Here is an 18437-nt window from a genome sequence, read left to right on the forward strand (position 1 = left end):
CTGTATGACCATCTGAAGAGAAATTACACCACAGCTGAACACATACATGCACACTCACTCTCCCTGTTAACGGTGGGAATAAACCACAAAAACATGACAAACATCCAGTATAAACAGAGAAGTGAACTGTACATACATTCCTGACCACAGTGCAAAAGTCTGGTATAAGAGACTCTCTCCAGTGTATTTATTGCTACATCTTTCCCCTCTCTATTAACTAAAAAAGTGCTTCTTATACCTGAGCACAGGTCAAGTAAGCGGTCAAACTTACATTGCTGAGAGACATGACAATGATATTAATGAGAAGACTAACATTGGCAAACTTTCAAATTATTTTTTCCAGAAATTTATACCAGGGAAATTACAATTTGATTTAATAAAAGCCAAAATAAGATGTCAGATACCTCACTGCTTTGATTTTTTAAATTACAGAGTTAAGACAACCACTTAAAACACTTAACAACATTTAAAAATAATCAGGTTACTAAGTTGTGCACAGGGACCTTCTTTACCTGCTGAAATGAATCAATAACAAAGAAATTGAGGGCTTGGTTTTACAGGTTTGATTTTTTGATAGGCTCTCAGTTACTAACAGGAATATCCATTGTTTTTCCTATTGCTTGCAGATGACTTTGGAACTTCATACTATCCTGCCATACAGGATCGTCATACAACATCATTGTATCCTGCCATACAATGATGAAACCGTTATATTCTGACTGGACTAGTCATGCAATGTACACATGATATCAACCCTAACAAAATTATAGCTAGTAGATACTTTGCAGTACATTGTCCTCAGTAATATAAATTTACTAAGAGCACTTCAGAGCTTCTCCTCCCTCACCAGCTTCTTCAGATTTTACCAATGCTAAGGTTTTGTCTTTATTTCTAGGACATTCTGTAGCCCATACGCCAACTACCTAAAAGCCAGGTAAAGCTCCTGAAGACAAACTTAACAACTGCTATCTACCAGGTCAAGGTCTTTCTACAGTAAAAATAGATATGCTATGGAAAACCAGGTCAGACATTAGGGTTAATGCATTAACTGCAACAACTTCCTCCAATAAAGCCCTGGAGACCATCAAAACAACCTCACCACTTTCTGTTCCAGCCCAAGACCTGCCAACTTTGTCTTCAATATTTAGCTACCATTAAGCAAATTTCTAAACATCTTCTCAAGACGAGACGCGTCAGAGAAATACCTCTCCCTCCAGAGGAAGGCTGAGAGAATGAACATGCAACAGGAAGTTCTGTTAGCCACTCCTACTCTCTGGTAAGGATTTTTTTAGGCAGAGGCACCTTGTAAACACGCATGTTTCACCGATTTCCCACACATACTTTTTTCACACCGAGCAAACCATACATTACTGACAAAAAAAGGGAAACTGGCTCACTTCAGTTTTGGTAACTCAAATTCTTTCCCCTCATACAAACTGCAAGAAAATGAAGTCTTGCCTATTGACTTCAAGTTTGCTGAAGTTCTAGCTTGATGAAATACGCTGGTTGCCCAACATGGACTGTGAATAAATTACCTTTACTCCTACCATTTGAACAGTCTCACTAGTACTTAGCCTAGTTTAAGACCACAGCATCTTCATCAGAAAGCAGAGCTAGTGCACTAATATTAATCATAATTTTCTTCTATCAAAACAAAGATAAATAGCAAAAGAACAGCAAACAAGGTCATCCTGTTTGGTAAAGAAAATGATAGTAAAAAAATAAATAAATGTTGAGAAACAGAAGAGAGTCCATAAATTTATCCATAAGCATCTGAAGGATCCAACAGTTCTGTAGAAGTAACCCAACTTAAAGGATTCCAGTAACCATACAAATTACAAAAAAATCTGCAGGGCTCAACCTCAAGTTGGCTTGTACCTAGAGCCTTACTCCTAGACTTTCCAACAAAGCCACCCTGATGTTTTAAATTCAGCTCTTTCCTGAGATGTATCTAGGTTACCGAATTGTAAATACTATAAATCAGACCACAATACTGTAAAAATCTTCTTCCTGAAGTCAGTTCCTACTTTCTGGCACTCCTTTCAGAATTATTCTTCTTGTACTTTAAGGAGTGAGAAAAATAAGTATCAAAAAGGCACACAGGGCATGTCCTGCTGAAATACTAATACAGGATGGGGGACAGAGCGCGTAGATTTACCACAGTTAAAAAGCTACATTTCTTATGCAAAAACATAAAGGCACAGGGGAAATCAGGACTACAATTTTATCACCGGTGTTTAAAGAAACTTAAGAAGGAAAACAAAACTGGAGGATTTAAAAACACAACAGAATGGGACACTTCAAATCATTAATCTTGGGAAACGCCTGGAAGAGAAGATGACATTTACTATGTAGACAGACTAACACAAGGATTGATAATGGCACAAACAGAAAAGTAAACAAATCAAGTTACATGGAGTGTTTTCATACCTATGGCAAGAAAGACATTTTGGGTGAGACTCATTACAGATCAACCGAGTTTGGCAAAGCAACTTGCACTGTTCTTCCCTTTCCAAAACAAGTTCCACATTTTTAACCCACAATGATTACACTTTCATGACAAGATTGCCTTGCACAAAATTCTTGAGTTTTGAAAGGGAAACTCTGGAAACAGAAGCCTATGCAGAATTCCAACTTTCCATGCTAGCGCTTTCCTAGCAGCCATGCTTTGAGCTGGACATCTGATCAGTGAAGAATGTGAGGACCCGCATTTCTTTACCAAGAGGGTGGCTGAACACTGGAACAAGCTTCCTAGAGGTGGTTGATACCCCAAGCCTACCAGGGTTTAAAAGGCATTTGGACAATGCCCTTAATAACATGTTTTAACTTGGTCAGCCCAGAATTGGCCAGGCATTTGGACCAGATAATCACTGTAGGTCCCTTCCAACTGAAACAGTCTAGTCTATTCTGTCTATTCTACTACAGACCTTACAATTATAACAGAAAAGGAACAGCAGCACGAAATGTATATATAGGTCATCCCTTGCTACAAATCTCTCTCCTGAAATTTAAGCTTGTAAGTCTTCCAGGCAGGCTACAAGATCTCTAATTAATTTCTATTTACAACCAGGAAGGAACAACCTTGAAGCCCTGAAATAGGTACAAAGGTATGAATGTAAACAGATGTTGGAAAGCAATCCTTTCCAACACCATCCTCTTGAAAGCTTCTAATTCAAAAAGCATGAATTTCTTAACTCCTGATGAAATATAAAGGAAGCAAATCTTTAAGAGTGGTACTTAAACCTTAAGAGGATAGTTTCCTCTCTCACTCAAACTACCTGTGCTTGAAAAGACTGACAGACCAGGAAGTTTTCAAACTTTTATTCCATCCTCAATTCACCTTCACCCATTTGTTTAACCAGAAAGATCCACCCAGAACAGGGTTAGTCCTTGAACGTACATACAGCTGAATACACAGAAATACACATACACCAGTGGAAGGGAGAGCAGAGCATACTTAAAAGCTTATTAAACAGGAAAATAATATATACAGATACAAAAGCAGCAGCCAGCATTTTTATTCTGATCGATTCCTTGATATTAAAGCTAGTTCTTCCTCTTATGAATAGAAAGTGGAAACGAAGTGGAAAAAAAACCAAGAAACTATCACATAGACCTAAGACCAGTGAATTACAATATTCCGTTCTACCAGAGCAGACTGCCACACAAATATACATGCACATTCCTTTAGATCAAAGACCTGAAAAAGTGATGCATTAACTTACAGGTATTCAAAACACACACTGAGTACTCTTTATAAATTTATATTGAAATAACTGCATATACATTTATGAGGAATATGATCATATAATTATGGCACAATTACTGAGACAGGGACAAACTGTGTGATCTGTGTGATGTGTGACAAAAAGTGATCTACTCAAAGAAAACATTAGTGGATTTAAGGGCTTGCCACATTGCACTTTTTTCCTACCTGAAAAAAATTAATATTAGGCAGGTTCCTGTGAACAACTCAAATTTTACTGGAATGAAGTACAAGATGTTAGCTATTAAAATTAAAAGAAAAATAAAGTCACCCTGATCCTTAAACATTAAGGTTACTGAATTATTCCCCCTCCTCATTACTAATGTTATTAACATTTTACTGTATACAATTAATACCTGATCCTTTGCTGAAATCCATCATATTATCAAATCCAAAAAAGTCAGGAAGATAAACTTATGGGACTCATCCTTAAGACAGGCTGTGAAAATTCCCAGGAGGTAAAGTCTTTCCATACAAGCTTGGCCTTAAAATTACTCACAGTGTACCCTGATATAAGCTCCTCTCCGTAACTCCAAAACCCTGACAGCTGTATACTTTCTTGTACTATTAAGAATACTGCTAACAAAGTTTTGTTGTGGGTTTTTCCCCCTCCAATCTTAATGTAAATAATTGGAGAGAGATTTTTAATCTCTTCCAATGGTTAACCATCCTCATTGTAAATAAGAGAGTGCTAAGTAACTCTAACCTTTTTTTAAGTCTGAACATGAACAATTGGTCTCACTGTAGTTAACTCTGCTAAAAGTAAAGCCAGTGCTGTTACACGCCTTCTCTTTGTGCAGTTACTGGGAAATCAAGAAAAGGTTAAAAGCAATTTGAGTATGCCTGCATCACACTAATTCCTTAAGACTGGTCTACATGTAGCTTTTCTGGAACAGCTTTTTTGGGAGGAATTAAATTACCTTTATATACCTATAAAATTCATATAGACAATAAACAGGTTAGAAAAAGAATGTCCTCCACCTAGAACACAAATGTCCTGACTTGAAATTCTTCCAAAGTGTGTTTGCTAATTCATATCCTCCATAATTTCAAAACAGAATTTGGACCTCCTGGAGAAGCCTCCAACCTGTGTAAGGCACTGACAATCAACCAACTCTTCTCACTATTTTCTGAAACCTTAACTATTTTCAACTTCAGTGTGACATGTACACCTTCACCATTATCACGCTTAACTGACACCACATACAGAACTAACCTCACATTATCAAAACACTTTCATGGCAATCCCCTGCTCACAACTTCAAGTTAGTGCATGACTTCTCTATGGCGTAACAACCGGCCACCTATCACAATTTCTAAACCTTTACATAGAACTGCCAGCTTCCAGAAGCTGTCAAATCCTATAGGTGTAGTCTATACTTCTTTTTCCTAGATGAAGGTGCTAAATTTTGCTTTCAATTTCAAATTGGGATGTGCAATCTCATTCCAGCCTCAAACAAACCCCAACAATCTGTAATACAAGTCTATGCCACCACTGTACCCCTGACCTTAAAAGGAAAACACTGTTGGTACACATGGGTTTCACACCACAGAATTAACCAGTTTCTTTAGGTAGTTGGAGACAGTGCATAAATTGCTCATTATAGAAGCTACTTTTCACCATCGGCCAGACTTCCTAACTTGCATGAATGTTCAGGTGCACAGGTGCACCTTCCAACATTAAACACAATGGAACAGAAAGCTTTGGTGTAACTCAAGGTGAAATATCCAGTAAGGTGCCACTATTACTAAATAGCTGGGAGCTGGGCAGAGAGAGAGGTGGAAAAGCTTTTCATCACCTGAATATTTTGACATGGTATGGGAGTTTTCTCACACTTGAAATTTGGCCATTTGTGGTGAGCTGTCAACGTTTTTTTCTCCCAAAATTCTCTGGCTAAGGATCTCAGAACTTTTTCACACAGGCATATCTTAAGTAAGTTACTAAGCTCAATACCAAACTAAAAGGTAAAATTAAGGCCATTATATGAGGTCACAGAAAGATCTTTTCCAGCTCTGAACTGAGGTGTTTGTAGACCATTGCTTTAGACAAAATTGCAACAAACCTTTGTGTCCCTGTTTCCCTCCTACCAAATTATAAAACATGTATGCTCTTAGGAATCCAAGATATGTGTTAAGTGTGTTTAAAATTAATCACAAAAAAAGATTACACTGGTATGTAAAATAAATGTCTCCTACCATGAGCGAACAGAAAAGCTGGACAAAGGGGAACACGAAATAAACAGGAAGCAATACTCTTCCAGCTTGCAGGACTCCTGAATCAAAGACTATGCAAAAAACCCCGTTTCTACTCTCCCCTTTAATTCCAAATCCTTTCATGTTTCAGCTCTCCTGAAGAGACCACTAGAGGAGTTCAGTTCATCTCTTTTAAGATTATACTTGACTTCTACAACCAGGGGAGTGGGGGTGGCAGGGACACGCAGACTCTCTTCTGTTAGTAAGCTAAAAACTTTATAGTGACTTTCCTACTATACATCAAAGAAAAAAAAAAATTCCAGAATATAAACTGATGATTCAGTGATAGTATCTGTTATGATTTTACATTCATATAATTCTGATTGCCCCTACAAGATTCTAAAACACTTAATATCAGTGAATTGTGCATCAGCAAAGTAGTGGTTATTTTAAGAGGACTTAGACCTCATGTACACAGTTGTTCAATTAGCAGAAAATACACTTTTATGGGAGCACACACAATTTCTTAAGCTGGCAAGAATGTAATGCACAAAAAAGACTGTAGGACGTTTAGTGAAATTTATCTATATAATTCAAGACCACTCATACACTGACTCACTACAACTCAGCTACACACTTACTTCACACATTTTTCAATTCATCACATCTTAGATGGTGACATATGGGTCCCTTCTTGTAGGTTCCTTGCCAACCTTCTTCCTTGATAAGGTAAAAACAGCTGTTTCAGCAGCAAGAGAATCCAGATATGGTAGCTTCCCAATGCTTCCAGCATAGATTTGGGAAGAGAAAGGCTTATTTTCTGAGCAGGTATTGCTTGGAAGAGATCTAAGGTAGCTGTACTCAAGGCAGTTTTATGGAAGGATGTGATCCTTGAGCCTAACCAAACTGGGTAAATTGGAAATCAACCAATTAGTGCTTTGCTAAATTAAGACACATCATATTAGATAATATGATTAAGGTGTTCCGAAGTGTTTGAATGAACTTATCAGGGCGTTTATAGCATTTAGCAAATAATGACAGTTCATGCTGATATTAGAGAAAAAATAAATAAATGTCTAATAATGAAATTTTACCCAATAAGCTTTTCCCAAAATCCCCAAAGCCAGGGCAGGGAAGATAACAACATCTATGGATTAAAAGACACTAAAAGCACATTTTAAACTATTTGAACAGTTTGCTCAAACACCAAGTTACAGAGTACGACAGTACTTAGAGATGGCAATTGCACCTACAGACTTAATTCCACTTTCTGTGCAACCTGTTAGTTACATCATAACACATATGCAAAGGAAAACAATGACAACTGAATGAACTTACATGAGCTTACAATTTCAGACTCTGGGTGCTTAATTCTTTTACCTGCCACTAGCAACACTAACTAAAATTAGAAAGCAAGCTCAAATGTTAAACTCTGAACAGAACTCCACATAGTGCATCAGTCTGGCAGAAATCTAGTAGAAAAAGAAAGCTGCTACTCCAGAGTTAAGATGAGGACAAAGATTAACCACTGGACCATGATCTTAGTTAGAAGAGGGAGTTAAGAGCAATACAGTAAAGCAACATGACTTCTCAGCACTTGACACTCTTCCTCCCCTGACTCAACACCAAGGACAGAGACACTGGGATTTAGAAGAGTTCACCTGATGGAAAATGTACATATAACCTATACAAACTGGAACATGCACAAGACTAAAAGGAAACATAACAACCAAAACCTTAATATGATCATAGTAATATCAGCCTTTACATCAGGATAACAAACTCACTCAAGGAAAAAATGAAACAAAAAAGCCCTCAAACCATGATAATTCCCGTACCCATGGCACTGTGATTAACTCTGGAAACGTGGTCAACATAGCCATATATTCCTATTTAGATAATTCATTTCTCTGATGTATACTAGGGCACTTAAAGGCATCTCTGCTCACACACTAATCTTTGTTGAGGCATTCCTTCAGCTAAGAATTTCACACTTCCTGACATTTTAAATATGCATTATAAATGTTGATATGAGGTGCTTCAAACACATGGCTTTTTTCTTTTTCCTTAACTCTCTTAAAACAAACAAACAAACACCCCCAACTATATTCACAATAACTTTCCAGAACACCTTTTTTTTTTTCAAAGTTATCTACAAAGTCTCAATCAAAACCCCCTAAGTTTCTACTTTTTTTTTTATCTAAAAGAATCTAGAGGCTGGGAATGCAGTGTGTGTCCTATCTCCTTTCCTTTTAAAAAAATGCAGAGAAAACAAGTGCAGTTTTCCTTGGTTTGGTTGGAGGCAATCAAATCTAGGATGTCTGTAAAGCTGTGCATGCTTTCTTTCTGAAACATAGGTTACTGAACATGTTCAAAAAGCTTCAGTCCGTCGTATTTTGTCAGTAAAGCATTTTATCTCAAATAACTGAAGTTACCTCTGCTCTGGTTTTCCAGCTGTCTCCTTTCAGTCTAGAATCTGAATTTCCAGTTAAAGAAAAGGAACGTTCCCCTCAAAAATTGCAAACAACAGGCCACACAATTTAACACCTTTAAAAAAAAAAAAAAATCCTTCACAAAGGATAAATAAATTCGATCCACCTGCTTCTTTATTTCAGGCAGTTATGAAATAAAATGGACTTGTTAGCCAAATCTACATTACTACATTATTAGCAGTGGTCTGTCTGTTTTCTAGTTCTCAAGATAACAGCGCTAAGGACATTTTGCTGAAAAACAGGATTTTGAGATAATGCAGAGGATGTTTAGTGTTGCATAAGAAGTGTCATTACATTTTGAAGGCTTTTCTTTTTTAGAGATGCATGTGTCTCCTGATAGTTTTTAGTTTCTTAGATTTAGCAACAGACTTGGCAACAGCCACAATGTGTTTACCCTAGAAACTCGGGAGCTAAACCAAGTGTCAGAACACAGTATCAGTTGATAACTTCAAGTACCACTGTTTGTGTGCCAAAAAGCTTTTTACTATAGTCTTTTACCTCCAAACAAAACCACTAACTGAAGTTATGACTTACTAAGCAGAAAGGTACACTCTACTTGTTAACAGAATTAACATCACTTTAAGGCCCTTAGTTGTCACTTCTTTTTAAAGAGTTACTATATCCCTCTTATCAATGCATATTTTAGAACTCAGATCAACTTAGCAAGGTTGTTCTTCCTTCCGAAGACTCTTACAGAACACCCACTGCTCAACTGAAGTTTCCAGTTGTAATAATGAAGATGTATTATTTTCCATATTTATTCTTTGTAGGAACAGGATGGGAGAAAGATAAGATGAAAGGGAAGCAAAATAGATTCCTTTTTGTGCATCAAAACACTAATTAGTCATTTAAATATCTGGTGACTTGATGCTTGAATATTAAATCTCTTTGATTGCATTTTTCCCTAGGGAAAGTTGTTTAGTCAAGAGAAGAGCTCTTAACTCCAAATATGTGTTCATTTAAAATTACATTTATGCAAAACTCAAGGCACTGTCAGAATTCTATTTATAAAATAGTTATAAATCTCTGTTGACACTAGTTAAAGCTGCTTCCTCCCCCCAGATTCTTATGGACACTTTGCCATCTATTTGTAAAGAAATGGATAATACAATTTATCAATTATTTTCATAAGTATTAGGAAAAAAACCCCTCTGACTCAAGTCTTCAAATGCTACATAACACAAACAACTCCCAACTTTCCTAAATACTGCACGGCATGAAGTTGGGGAAACAGACTGTGGTGGAATATTAAACCTGCGAGGTTTGCCATAACATTAGTCAATGACCACGTCTCTCTGCTGTCAACACCAATATAAAACTGAAGAGAAAGTTTTTGGGGGCAACAACAGGGAAGGAAGGAAACTTAGCAAGCTTGCAGAAACAAGAAGGGGGAAGAGTTTAACATCAATTATTTTATGTAAGATGATACGAAAAAGATGCAGGAAGACACCCGTGTTTACTGATGGCAAGCAAATTTCTCTTGGGGATGCGTGCTTGTGTGTGTACACATATACTTAAAACAAAGGCATGAGCAAACTTTAACTGTGGAAAGCGTCTACTTACATCTACAGCTCTGAAGTTTAACCCTCAAAGCTAGATATGGTAAACAAAAGTATCACATTAAACACAGAAACAAGTCTTCTGATTAACACTTAAAATTTTTCCATTGCCATGACTACTTTTCCTTAGCCAGGACATATATCTCTGGGTTTATGGAGGCTATATAGTTACCCCATGTAATCTTCTAGCCTGAAAACTTGCAACTGCCAGGCAAACAGTAAAAGATAGCAATCTGACATGTCTACATAAATAAAAGCATGTGTGCACACTTGCGCACTTTAACCGAGAAATAAATTCAGCAAGCAAGCATCACAACAAACACAACAAAATTTAAAATTCTGGTACAAGTGGAAATTAAGGATGCTTTCTTTCATATTCAGAATCTACAGGCATCAATTTATATACCTACTGCATCAAGAGAAACACGAGCACACCTACTACTTAAATACTACTATTAAATGGATACCATGCTAAAGTTTTGAACACCTTCACTTCACAAAAATAAACGTCACCAAAAACAAAACCATAAAAAAAACAAACCCACCAACGAATTCCCCCCTTCATAATATACATGTTAGTAGATGTTTAAAACAACTAACGACTTGCACGGGACTTGGAAATATTCAATTACACTAAAACGGTAGGCAAATACTCTCTGAGGCTTTTCTAGTGTAGTTACTGAATAGAGATGACAACAACATACAAAGAGTACTACCCTCTAGAAATCATTCAGCCCAAAGACATTTCATAAAAAATCCCAGATTTGGTTAAATTGGAGTTAACCAAATACTTAGTGCCATAAAGAAAAGACTACATTTAACGAAGATATATGCATTTTAAGTTTTAGAGAAGTAACTCAAGTTTGCTACATCTAGAAATATAAACAGGAATTTTACTGTCTCTCATCTTAGACTCATAGAATGGTTTGGGTTGGAAGGAACCTTAAAGATCATCTAGTTCCAATCCCCTGCAGTAGGCAGGGACACCTTCCACTAGACCAGATTGCGCAAAGGCCTATCCAGCCTGGTCCTGAACATCTTCAAAGAACAACGGAAGCCTGACAGCTAGCAAAACTCAAGACTATGACATTGTCATGTTTGGTCTTTCACTAAATTTCAAAACCTGTTTACATAACTGTACTTCTACAGTTCTCTCCTATTCGCTGTGCTTAATGCATAAGTGTGGAAAACTGATTACAGTAAGCAAGTAACTTAAGATCTACGAACACTGAAAATAACAAATAACCCACTTCACCAGGGCACTTCAGCAGTAACAGCTATTGAATGTTATACCCATCTTGAACGTGTTGTGTGAATGACTAAGTGATCCTGAAGTTCAAAAAGGTTTAAGTTTCATTCTCCACTAAGACAGCAAAACTGAGAGGGAAGTGAGAGACTTTGGGCCTCCAAACTCGGATTTTCTTACTATGAGTAGTATTTAAATACTGACTTCTCTATCTTCATGGAGCGAACATCACAATTTTACTTGCATCACGCCTGTCTCTGAAGGGACTTCTGGGATTCTCAAATAAATCTAAACAGAAACCCTTCCACTTTCTATTTCTGGCAGCAAATAAAAATTATACTAGTAAGGCAGAGCTAAGCTCCGGCTGGAGCACCTCGGCGGCGGCCCGAGCCTCACCGCCCGTCAGGAGGAGGGACGCTGCCGCAGCACGGGGACGCCGGCAAAGGCGACAACGCTTCAGCTCGGCCCCGCTCGGCTCCCCGGGCCCGCCCGTTCCTCCCCGCTTCCCCACCAGGCGCGCTCCCGCGCCCGCAGCCACAACTTCCCCGCGCCCCCGGCGACGGCGGGCGGCTCGGCAGCGCCACCCGGTGGGGCAGCGCGGGCCGCGGCGCCGCCGGGGCCCGTCTCCCCGCCGCTGCCGCACCAGGCCCGGCCCAAGAACCCAGAGACAAAATGGCGGCCGCCCGCGGTGTCACGTGACCCCCTTTGTGCATTTCGGGGGCCCCGGCGAAAGGGCTGCCAGCCCCGGCGGGGACCGGGCGGGGGGCTGAGGGGGCTGTAGGGAAGCGCGGGGGGAAGGCACGGTAAGGGGCCGCCAGGCTCGGCACCTTCCCTCCCCAGGTCCTCCCCCCCCCTCCCGGCGGGCGGGGAGAGCGGGGAGAAGATGGCGGCCATTTTGTGCTTGCGCAGAGGCGAAGGTGGGGGCCCCGGGTGCGGGGGGGATGGAGGGACCCGGCCGAGGGGGGGGGGGGGTCTCACGTACCGACTCCTCTTCCTTCTCCATGCCCGTGGGCATCTGCGGCACGGCCCGGTTAATGGAGGCATATTCGGCCAAGTCGGGCAGGTCCTCGCAGCGGAAGACGGGCAGCGGCTTGGACGCGTCCAGCGCCCGGGCCCGGAACGACAGTTTGCTCATGTTAGGCGGCGATGGCGGCTCCGGCTGGGGAGGGGGGGGCGACAGCAAGAGCGCTCCGAGCTGAGAGCCGGACCCCGCCGAGCACTCTCATGGAGGGACCGGGGCTCCCCCGGCAGGGCGGGGCGCGCTCCGACACGGGGCCCGGCGGCGCCGGCAGGCGCGGCTGGGCTGGGCGCTGGCTTCTCTCCTCCGCCGCTCCGGCTCCGCTCAATACGCCACGGCCAACATGGCGGACATTAAACCTCGACTGGCCGCCTCTTTCAGCCAACCCCAGCGCCACAGCCATTCCCACACTGCATCGCGCAGGGGCGCGGGCACAGCGCCGCCCGGGGGAGAGCGCGCGCAGCGCGGGCACGGCTGCGCGGGCTCGGGAGCGCGGGAGGGCTCGCAGCGGCCGGGCGGCGGGCGCCGCCGCTCCCCGCGGGACCCCGGCTCGCCTGGGAGGGGGCGGGAGGAAGACGGGGGAGCTTTTCCTCAGCGCCCTCGCCTGCTTCTGAGCTGCGCCGGGGAAGGCGCGCTCCGCGCCTGTGGGGGTAAGGCGGTTCGGCTGGCCCCCTATCCCACCACCACCCTCCCTGAGGTAAAAGGAGCAGCGGCCGGTCCCTGACAGCCTGCTATCTACGGGGAACCCGGGGAAGAGGAGCGGGAGGGCGCCGGCCCTGGGCTTTCCGGCCGCTCGGGGGCCGACCGAAGGACGGTCGCCCCTGAGCGCTGAACTTACCCCGAGCCGGCCGCCCGGTTCCCCCCGAGGGCGGCGGCGCCCGGAGCGGCCCGGCTGCAGGTCGGCCGAGTGGCCGCCCGGGGAGGGGTGAGTGCTCCTCGCCTCAGGGCTCGGTCCGAGCACCCCCGGCGGCGGCACCCCCGGCCCCTCAGCAGCACCTGCCCGCCGGGCTGTGTCCCGCCCTGCACCGCCGAACCGAGTTGGCATTCTTGCTAAATGAAGAAGAAATGCGGGCACCTCCCTGAAAACGTGAGGAGCTGTAAGAACATCCTCAACAGCATTTCCAGCCTGTTTCTCTGAGGCTTTCAGAAACTTGGGCCCGTAGCGAAGTGCACACACGTGAACCAGTTTAACCCTTGCTTGGATTTAAGTTACCAGTTACCCGTTCAAGCGAGCTCACTACAGGAGAAGGTTAGAACTAATTCGAGCATGTCTTATTAGGTAAGCTCTTTTACGCCTCAGTGATTTGATTTAATTGATGCAGTATTCCGCTGTAAGCAAGCGATAGAAAATTCGGGGTCTCACTTCTCTCAGTTAATGTCTCCACATGCTGCCCCGGGTCGTCACAGCGCAGCCATAAAAGTGTCAAAACCCCTTTGTCCCGGGCCATCGCTAGATCTGTCTAGCTAAGGAACTCTTCAGGCGCTTATATATGTTATGTTCTTGCATCAGGTCATAATGTAATTCTAGGTCTATAGTTAAAACAGAAATAAATCCCCCCTTCTTGAAGTTAAGCTTATTTTCATTAAAAGTAGGAGAAAATTGTGTTCTGTTTGAATTTAAGTATCCTCTACTTTTAAAGCAAAGTATTGTAGTTTTGTGCTGTCATATGACAATCGGTATTACCTATTGCTCCTGGGAAATAGAACTTTCACAAATAGGACACAAGTGTAACAAAAGCATTAGAAAAGCCTTAGTAGTTTTTAAAATCTGATGTATCTATAATAGAAGCAAAAGCCATTTTTTTTAATCGCATCACCTCTTTAATAATAATACCACCATCCTCGATCTTAAACTGCTCTTAGCCACTGGATGAAATATTGCTAGATACAGTTATTAACAGCAGTTTCAAAACAACTATTTGCATGTCTGACTTCCCCATAGGTGTCCCAAACTGTTTCACCTGCAAGCTGTTTAGCTTCACAACCTCTCTGGGACAGGAAATTCTATCTGTATTACAAATGGGTAATGCAGTGGAAGGCAGCTGCTAGGGAGAATAAATTTTTTTTTTTAAAGGAGAGTGGCATGAACTAAGGAATATCATTGTATTCATTTGTATTTCAGTAGTTACATCAGAACTAAATATTAAAATTGCATATTGCTTTTTGGGCTGATTTTAATGCTTAAAGCACACACTAGCTAGAATAAGTAATTCTAAAGTAATCCTAAAATAAATTGCACATTAAAATTCTACAGAGTTTTCTACAAATACTGAATAATTTAGTTTATGCAATTGTCAGACAGATAAGGTGATGAGCAAAAAAGGAGGAAACCAAACAAAAAAACCTGCTATCATAGATTGGCTTTGACCTAAAACACTAAATGAAAATGAAATACCTGGCAGCTAAGCAAAAAATAAGGCCATTAAATATAACTCGCCACTTCCACTGATGAAAGAGAAACAATACATAATGAAAAGTGGAGTGTAGAAAGTATCCTGAACTATAAAGAAAGAATATTCAAGTTTAAACTTATCCTTAATTGACCTTTGCATTTCTAACCCTACCACAGGCTTGAGAAAAGTGCAGAGCAAGCAGAATGGACAATAACATTTGGATACAAACAGGACAGTATGCATTAAGAAAGAGTTTTGGCCTGAAACTCTTAGACTCATCAGCTTTTAATGTTTTGCCAATAAAACAGATTGCATTTAACTATTTTGTAGCAGAAGTTGATTTGTCCTCAAAATAACCTAAATTAATATGCTAGTAAGATGAAAAGTGTGGTATTCAAAAACAATACATCAGCTCTAATTTCTGTTCTGTAAAGGTGATAACAGGAAAAAGTATAGAACATAGACTGATGTTTCTATTTTACCTTCCTTTCAGTTATCATATGCAGATATATTTTAAGTTTTGCCATTTTGTAGCATTAACTGAAATACGTTACATTTGTAGACATCAGAACTGCACTATGACGGTAGTTAATGTAAAATTGGTATGTTTTGCATAATGACCAAAATACTCTTTGCTAGCTCTCAGTAAAAAAATCAGTAGGTGTAAACTTATTTGTGGTACTAAAGTGCTGTGTGTCCGTTTTAAAAACCGAAAACTAATAAACTGAAATATAATGAATATGGCAATTTGAAGTGCTGTTCTTTTTTTTGTACAAATTAGATCTTTAATATTGGAGGCATCTCTTTAAGGCTCCATCTTTTATGATCTCAAAATTCTTCATTAAAAGAACAAGCTTTACTAAAATGAAAGAACTTTGTACATCAGCTAGGTAAATATACTAAATTCAGATTCAGTATTTAGATTTAAGGGCTAAGAACCAATAACTTGATCCATGCAGCTACAGAAATGGGTCTCTTGTGATATCATCTAACTCAAGTTTGTGAATCCCAAAAACCTAACTTGTTTTGGTTAGCAAGTTCTATTGGTCAAGTTTTTACAAGTTTACCATTTGACAAGTTTTTTTTTTAAATGTTAGTATTTATTTAGTTTTGTGTTTTAAAACCTCTCTGAGTCAAAGAAAGGCTTTCAGTAGTTTCTTTAAGCATGAATTGTAGTCTTCTGAATATGGGTTCATACTGTCTCCCATTCTAACAGCAATCATTGGTTCTGGTCACAAAATAGCTATGCATAAAGGGAATATAGGTTAAACTGGGTGTCGGTTTTGGTGCTTTCTGGAGTCAAGCATCTCTGTATTTTAAGGACATAAAATTCTAGGATACAGTTGTTAAACTTTTTTTAAAAACTTTTTTTTTTAATTTTGTTCTTTTTTATATATATATATATTAGGAGTTTATCTCCAATTAAATACATTATATGTAAAAAGGCAAGTATAAAATAAAGGAGCTAAAGGCTGGAATAAAGTACAGTATAAAGGATGATATTGCATATATGAGATTTCTACTTTTAATGAAAACCTGTTTGTTTGGGAAAATAGTTATCCACAGGAATACATAGTATTAACAGTGAACATCTGATGTCATTCCACTCTCCAGACTCACTGGAAGAGGGGGTTTTGTTTGCTTTGGGTTTTTTTAAGCTTTCTTCCTTCCTTCCCCTCCCCCCCAAAATAATGATACACTGAAATCCAGAGTCAAACTGGGATTAGAAATCAAGTACATTTGACTCCTTACATACATTCATTTTCTCTGGCCATGCTTTTCTTGTACCTACTTAAACTGTAGTAGTCAACAATTAAAAATAGAGCATGTTAAAGGTAAGACATGTTTCTCATTTGTCAACCATTGAAAAATTGTTCTTACATACAGAAGTTAATACCATATTTTCATGAACTGAGGAATATGAAGAGTACACTAAACTATACACTAACATATCCATATATTTGCAATTTTTCATTTTTCTCACTCTGGGACTACTTTACACCCTGCTTCTACTGTTGTAGAGCTCACTAACTCATGATTTATTTATATAGCAATTTTGTTGACCTGTTTTTTGCCCTTTATCTCTATAAATGCTGACTACTCTGAACTGATAAAAAGTATTACTGGTCTATTTTTTTCCCACTTTCATATGGGAAAGTTTTCTAACCAAGTATTAAGAAAGTATGAAGTTACCATACTCAGGTTTCTTTCCAGGAAGACTTACTCTTAGGGGTATTTGGAAAGATATAGGTGGCTTTCTTGATCTGTAGTAAGCTATTATGAATTCTTTATGTCTATTCCTGTTTTACATTTGCTAGCAATGCTTCTGTTCAAATTTGTTTCTTGGCTATCTTTTTTGTTTGCTTATTTATGTTTTATAACATTACAAATATCCATATTGTTTTAAATCATCCCAGTGAGCTACCTGGAATTTGGATTAAAATGAGATAAGTATAGGCAAATATGACACTGGAGGTTCTTCATTATTTTATGAAATATCGCATTCCAGTAGTAAGTAGATGCATACAGAAATTATCTTAACAGCATAAAGATTTAAACTATAAACAAACTGATGTATTTCATAGTGAATTTCACCTCATTTGCTGGTGTCAACTGCCTGTTTTAAAGAGATAGTAGAGCTGTCAAACATATTTAAAGAGTTCAGACACCATACTACAAAACTGGTGTAGAATGCCTTTGTGATAACTTCTGCCATTCTTTTGAAAGATAATTTAGTGTTTCATAGCTTTGGCATCTCAAAGAATGGTGTGATATATTCACTTAAATATTTTGGGTGTTCATGGTTGAGATGCAATAAGCTTCAAACAAGCTTTGTACCTTTCTGAATCATAATTTGAAGCAGTGACCAAGTAAATCTCTTCCTCAATTCTTGTCTCAATGAGAGGAAAGTAATTTATGTTTTATATATATTATTTTTGTTTCTGTAGTGAACTGGTAGGTAAATGTACTGCATGGCCAAATCTTTTAGTTACCTTTTATTTTTTGTAGGCACATCCAATTTACACTGCAGAACACCAAACAGAAATGAGAAGGGATAATACTGCATTTATTCTCATATTTCTGTTATTGTTCAACAGCTAGTAAGTAAATAAGATCTTTTAGATTCCAAAGCTGCCTAAAAAAAAGTTTAAATTTGGAGATACAACAGCCTGGTAAAACAAGCAGCTCAGAAGTGTTAACACAAGCATGTGATTTTTTCCACTATAAAACCAATGACTGCTGTTCTTGTGAGAGGTACGTTACTAGAAATGACCAGTAAAGCAGCATAAAAAACTAGCTATGTCCTAAACACTCAGAACAGAAACAGAGAAGTTGTCTTTCTTGCAACAACATCTGAAGTTTTAACACTTTGTTGCAAGCAGCCATACTTACAACATACAACTGGGTAAGGAATTGCTATGTGATCAATGGGTTTCATGTTTAAAAACTACATACAGGAAATAACAAGGCAACATTATTTAGCATTAGGTAATGCTGACAAAAACAAGATAGGCTGAAATGAACAACAGTTGTGTCATTTCTCAGGCTCTCTGCCTGAGACTATCGCTTTGTAATGTGTTGCCTTTGTTTACAGTATTGGTTTAAGATACTGTGGTCCCGCTTTCTGCTCTGCCGTTCATTCTTTCTCCCCTGTAGCTCCACTGCCCCTTCGTTTGTATCAGCACAGTTGCTCCTGAAGCTGCAGTGAGTACCAAATGGGAATCTGATGAGATACTTTGACAACTCAGAAAAAACAAACCACCACCCCC

At 39.8% G+C, this 18437-nt stretch overlaps 1 protein-coding gene across 7 annotated transcripts in view; it reads right to left on the bottom strand.

Moving 5' to 3' along the window:
- The window catches only part of EPC1 (enhancer of polycomb homolog 1), a 66739-nt gene that overhangs the window by 37708 nt on the left and 10594 nt on the right, over window positions 1–18437 (bottom strand). For 6 of the 7 annotated variants that reach the window (XM_074156923.1, XM_074156928.1, XM_074156926.1 and 3 more), the window contains exon 1: window positions 12239–12719. The exons of the other annotated variant lie outside the window; for it this stretch is intronic. In XM_074156923.1, the coding sequence (XP_074013024.1) occupies window positions 12239–12391 (153 nt within the window). In that variant the 5' untranslated portion in view covers window positions 12392–12719. Of the gene's footprint in view, window positions 1–12238; window positions 12720–18437 lie in introns of those variants that run through there. 7 annotated transcript variants of the gene reach the window in all.

The sequence above is a fragment of the Numenius arquata genome, chromosome 12 (assembly GCF_964106895.1).
Source record: "Numenius arquata chromosome 12, bNumArq3.hap1.1, whole genome shotgun sequence".
NCBI classification, from domain to species: Eukaryota; Metazoa; Chordata; class Aves; order Charadriiformes; family Scolopacidae; genus Numenius; species Numenius arquata.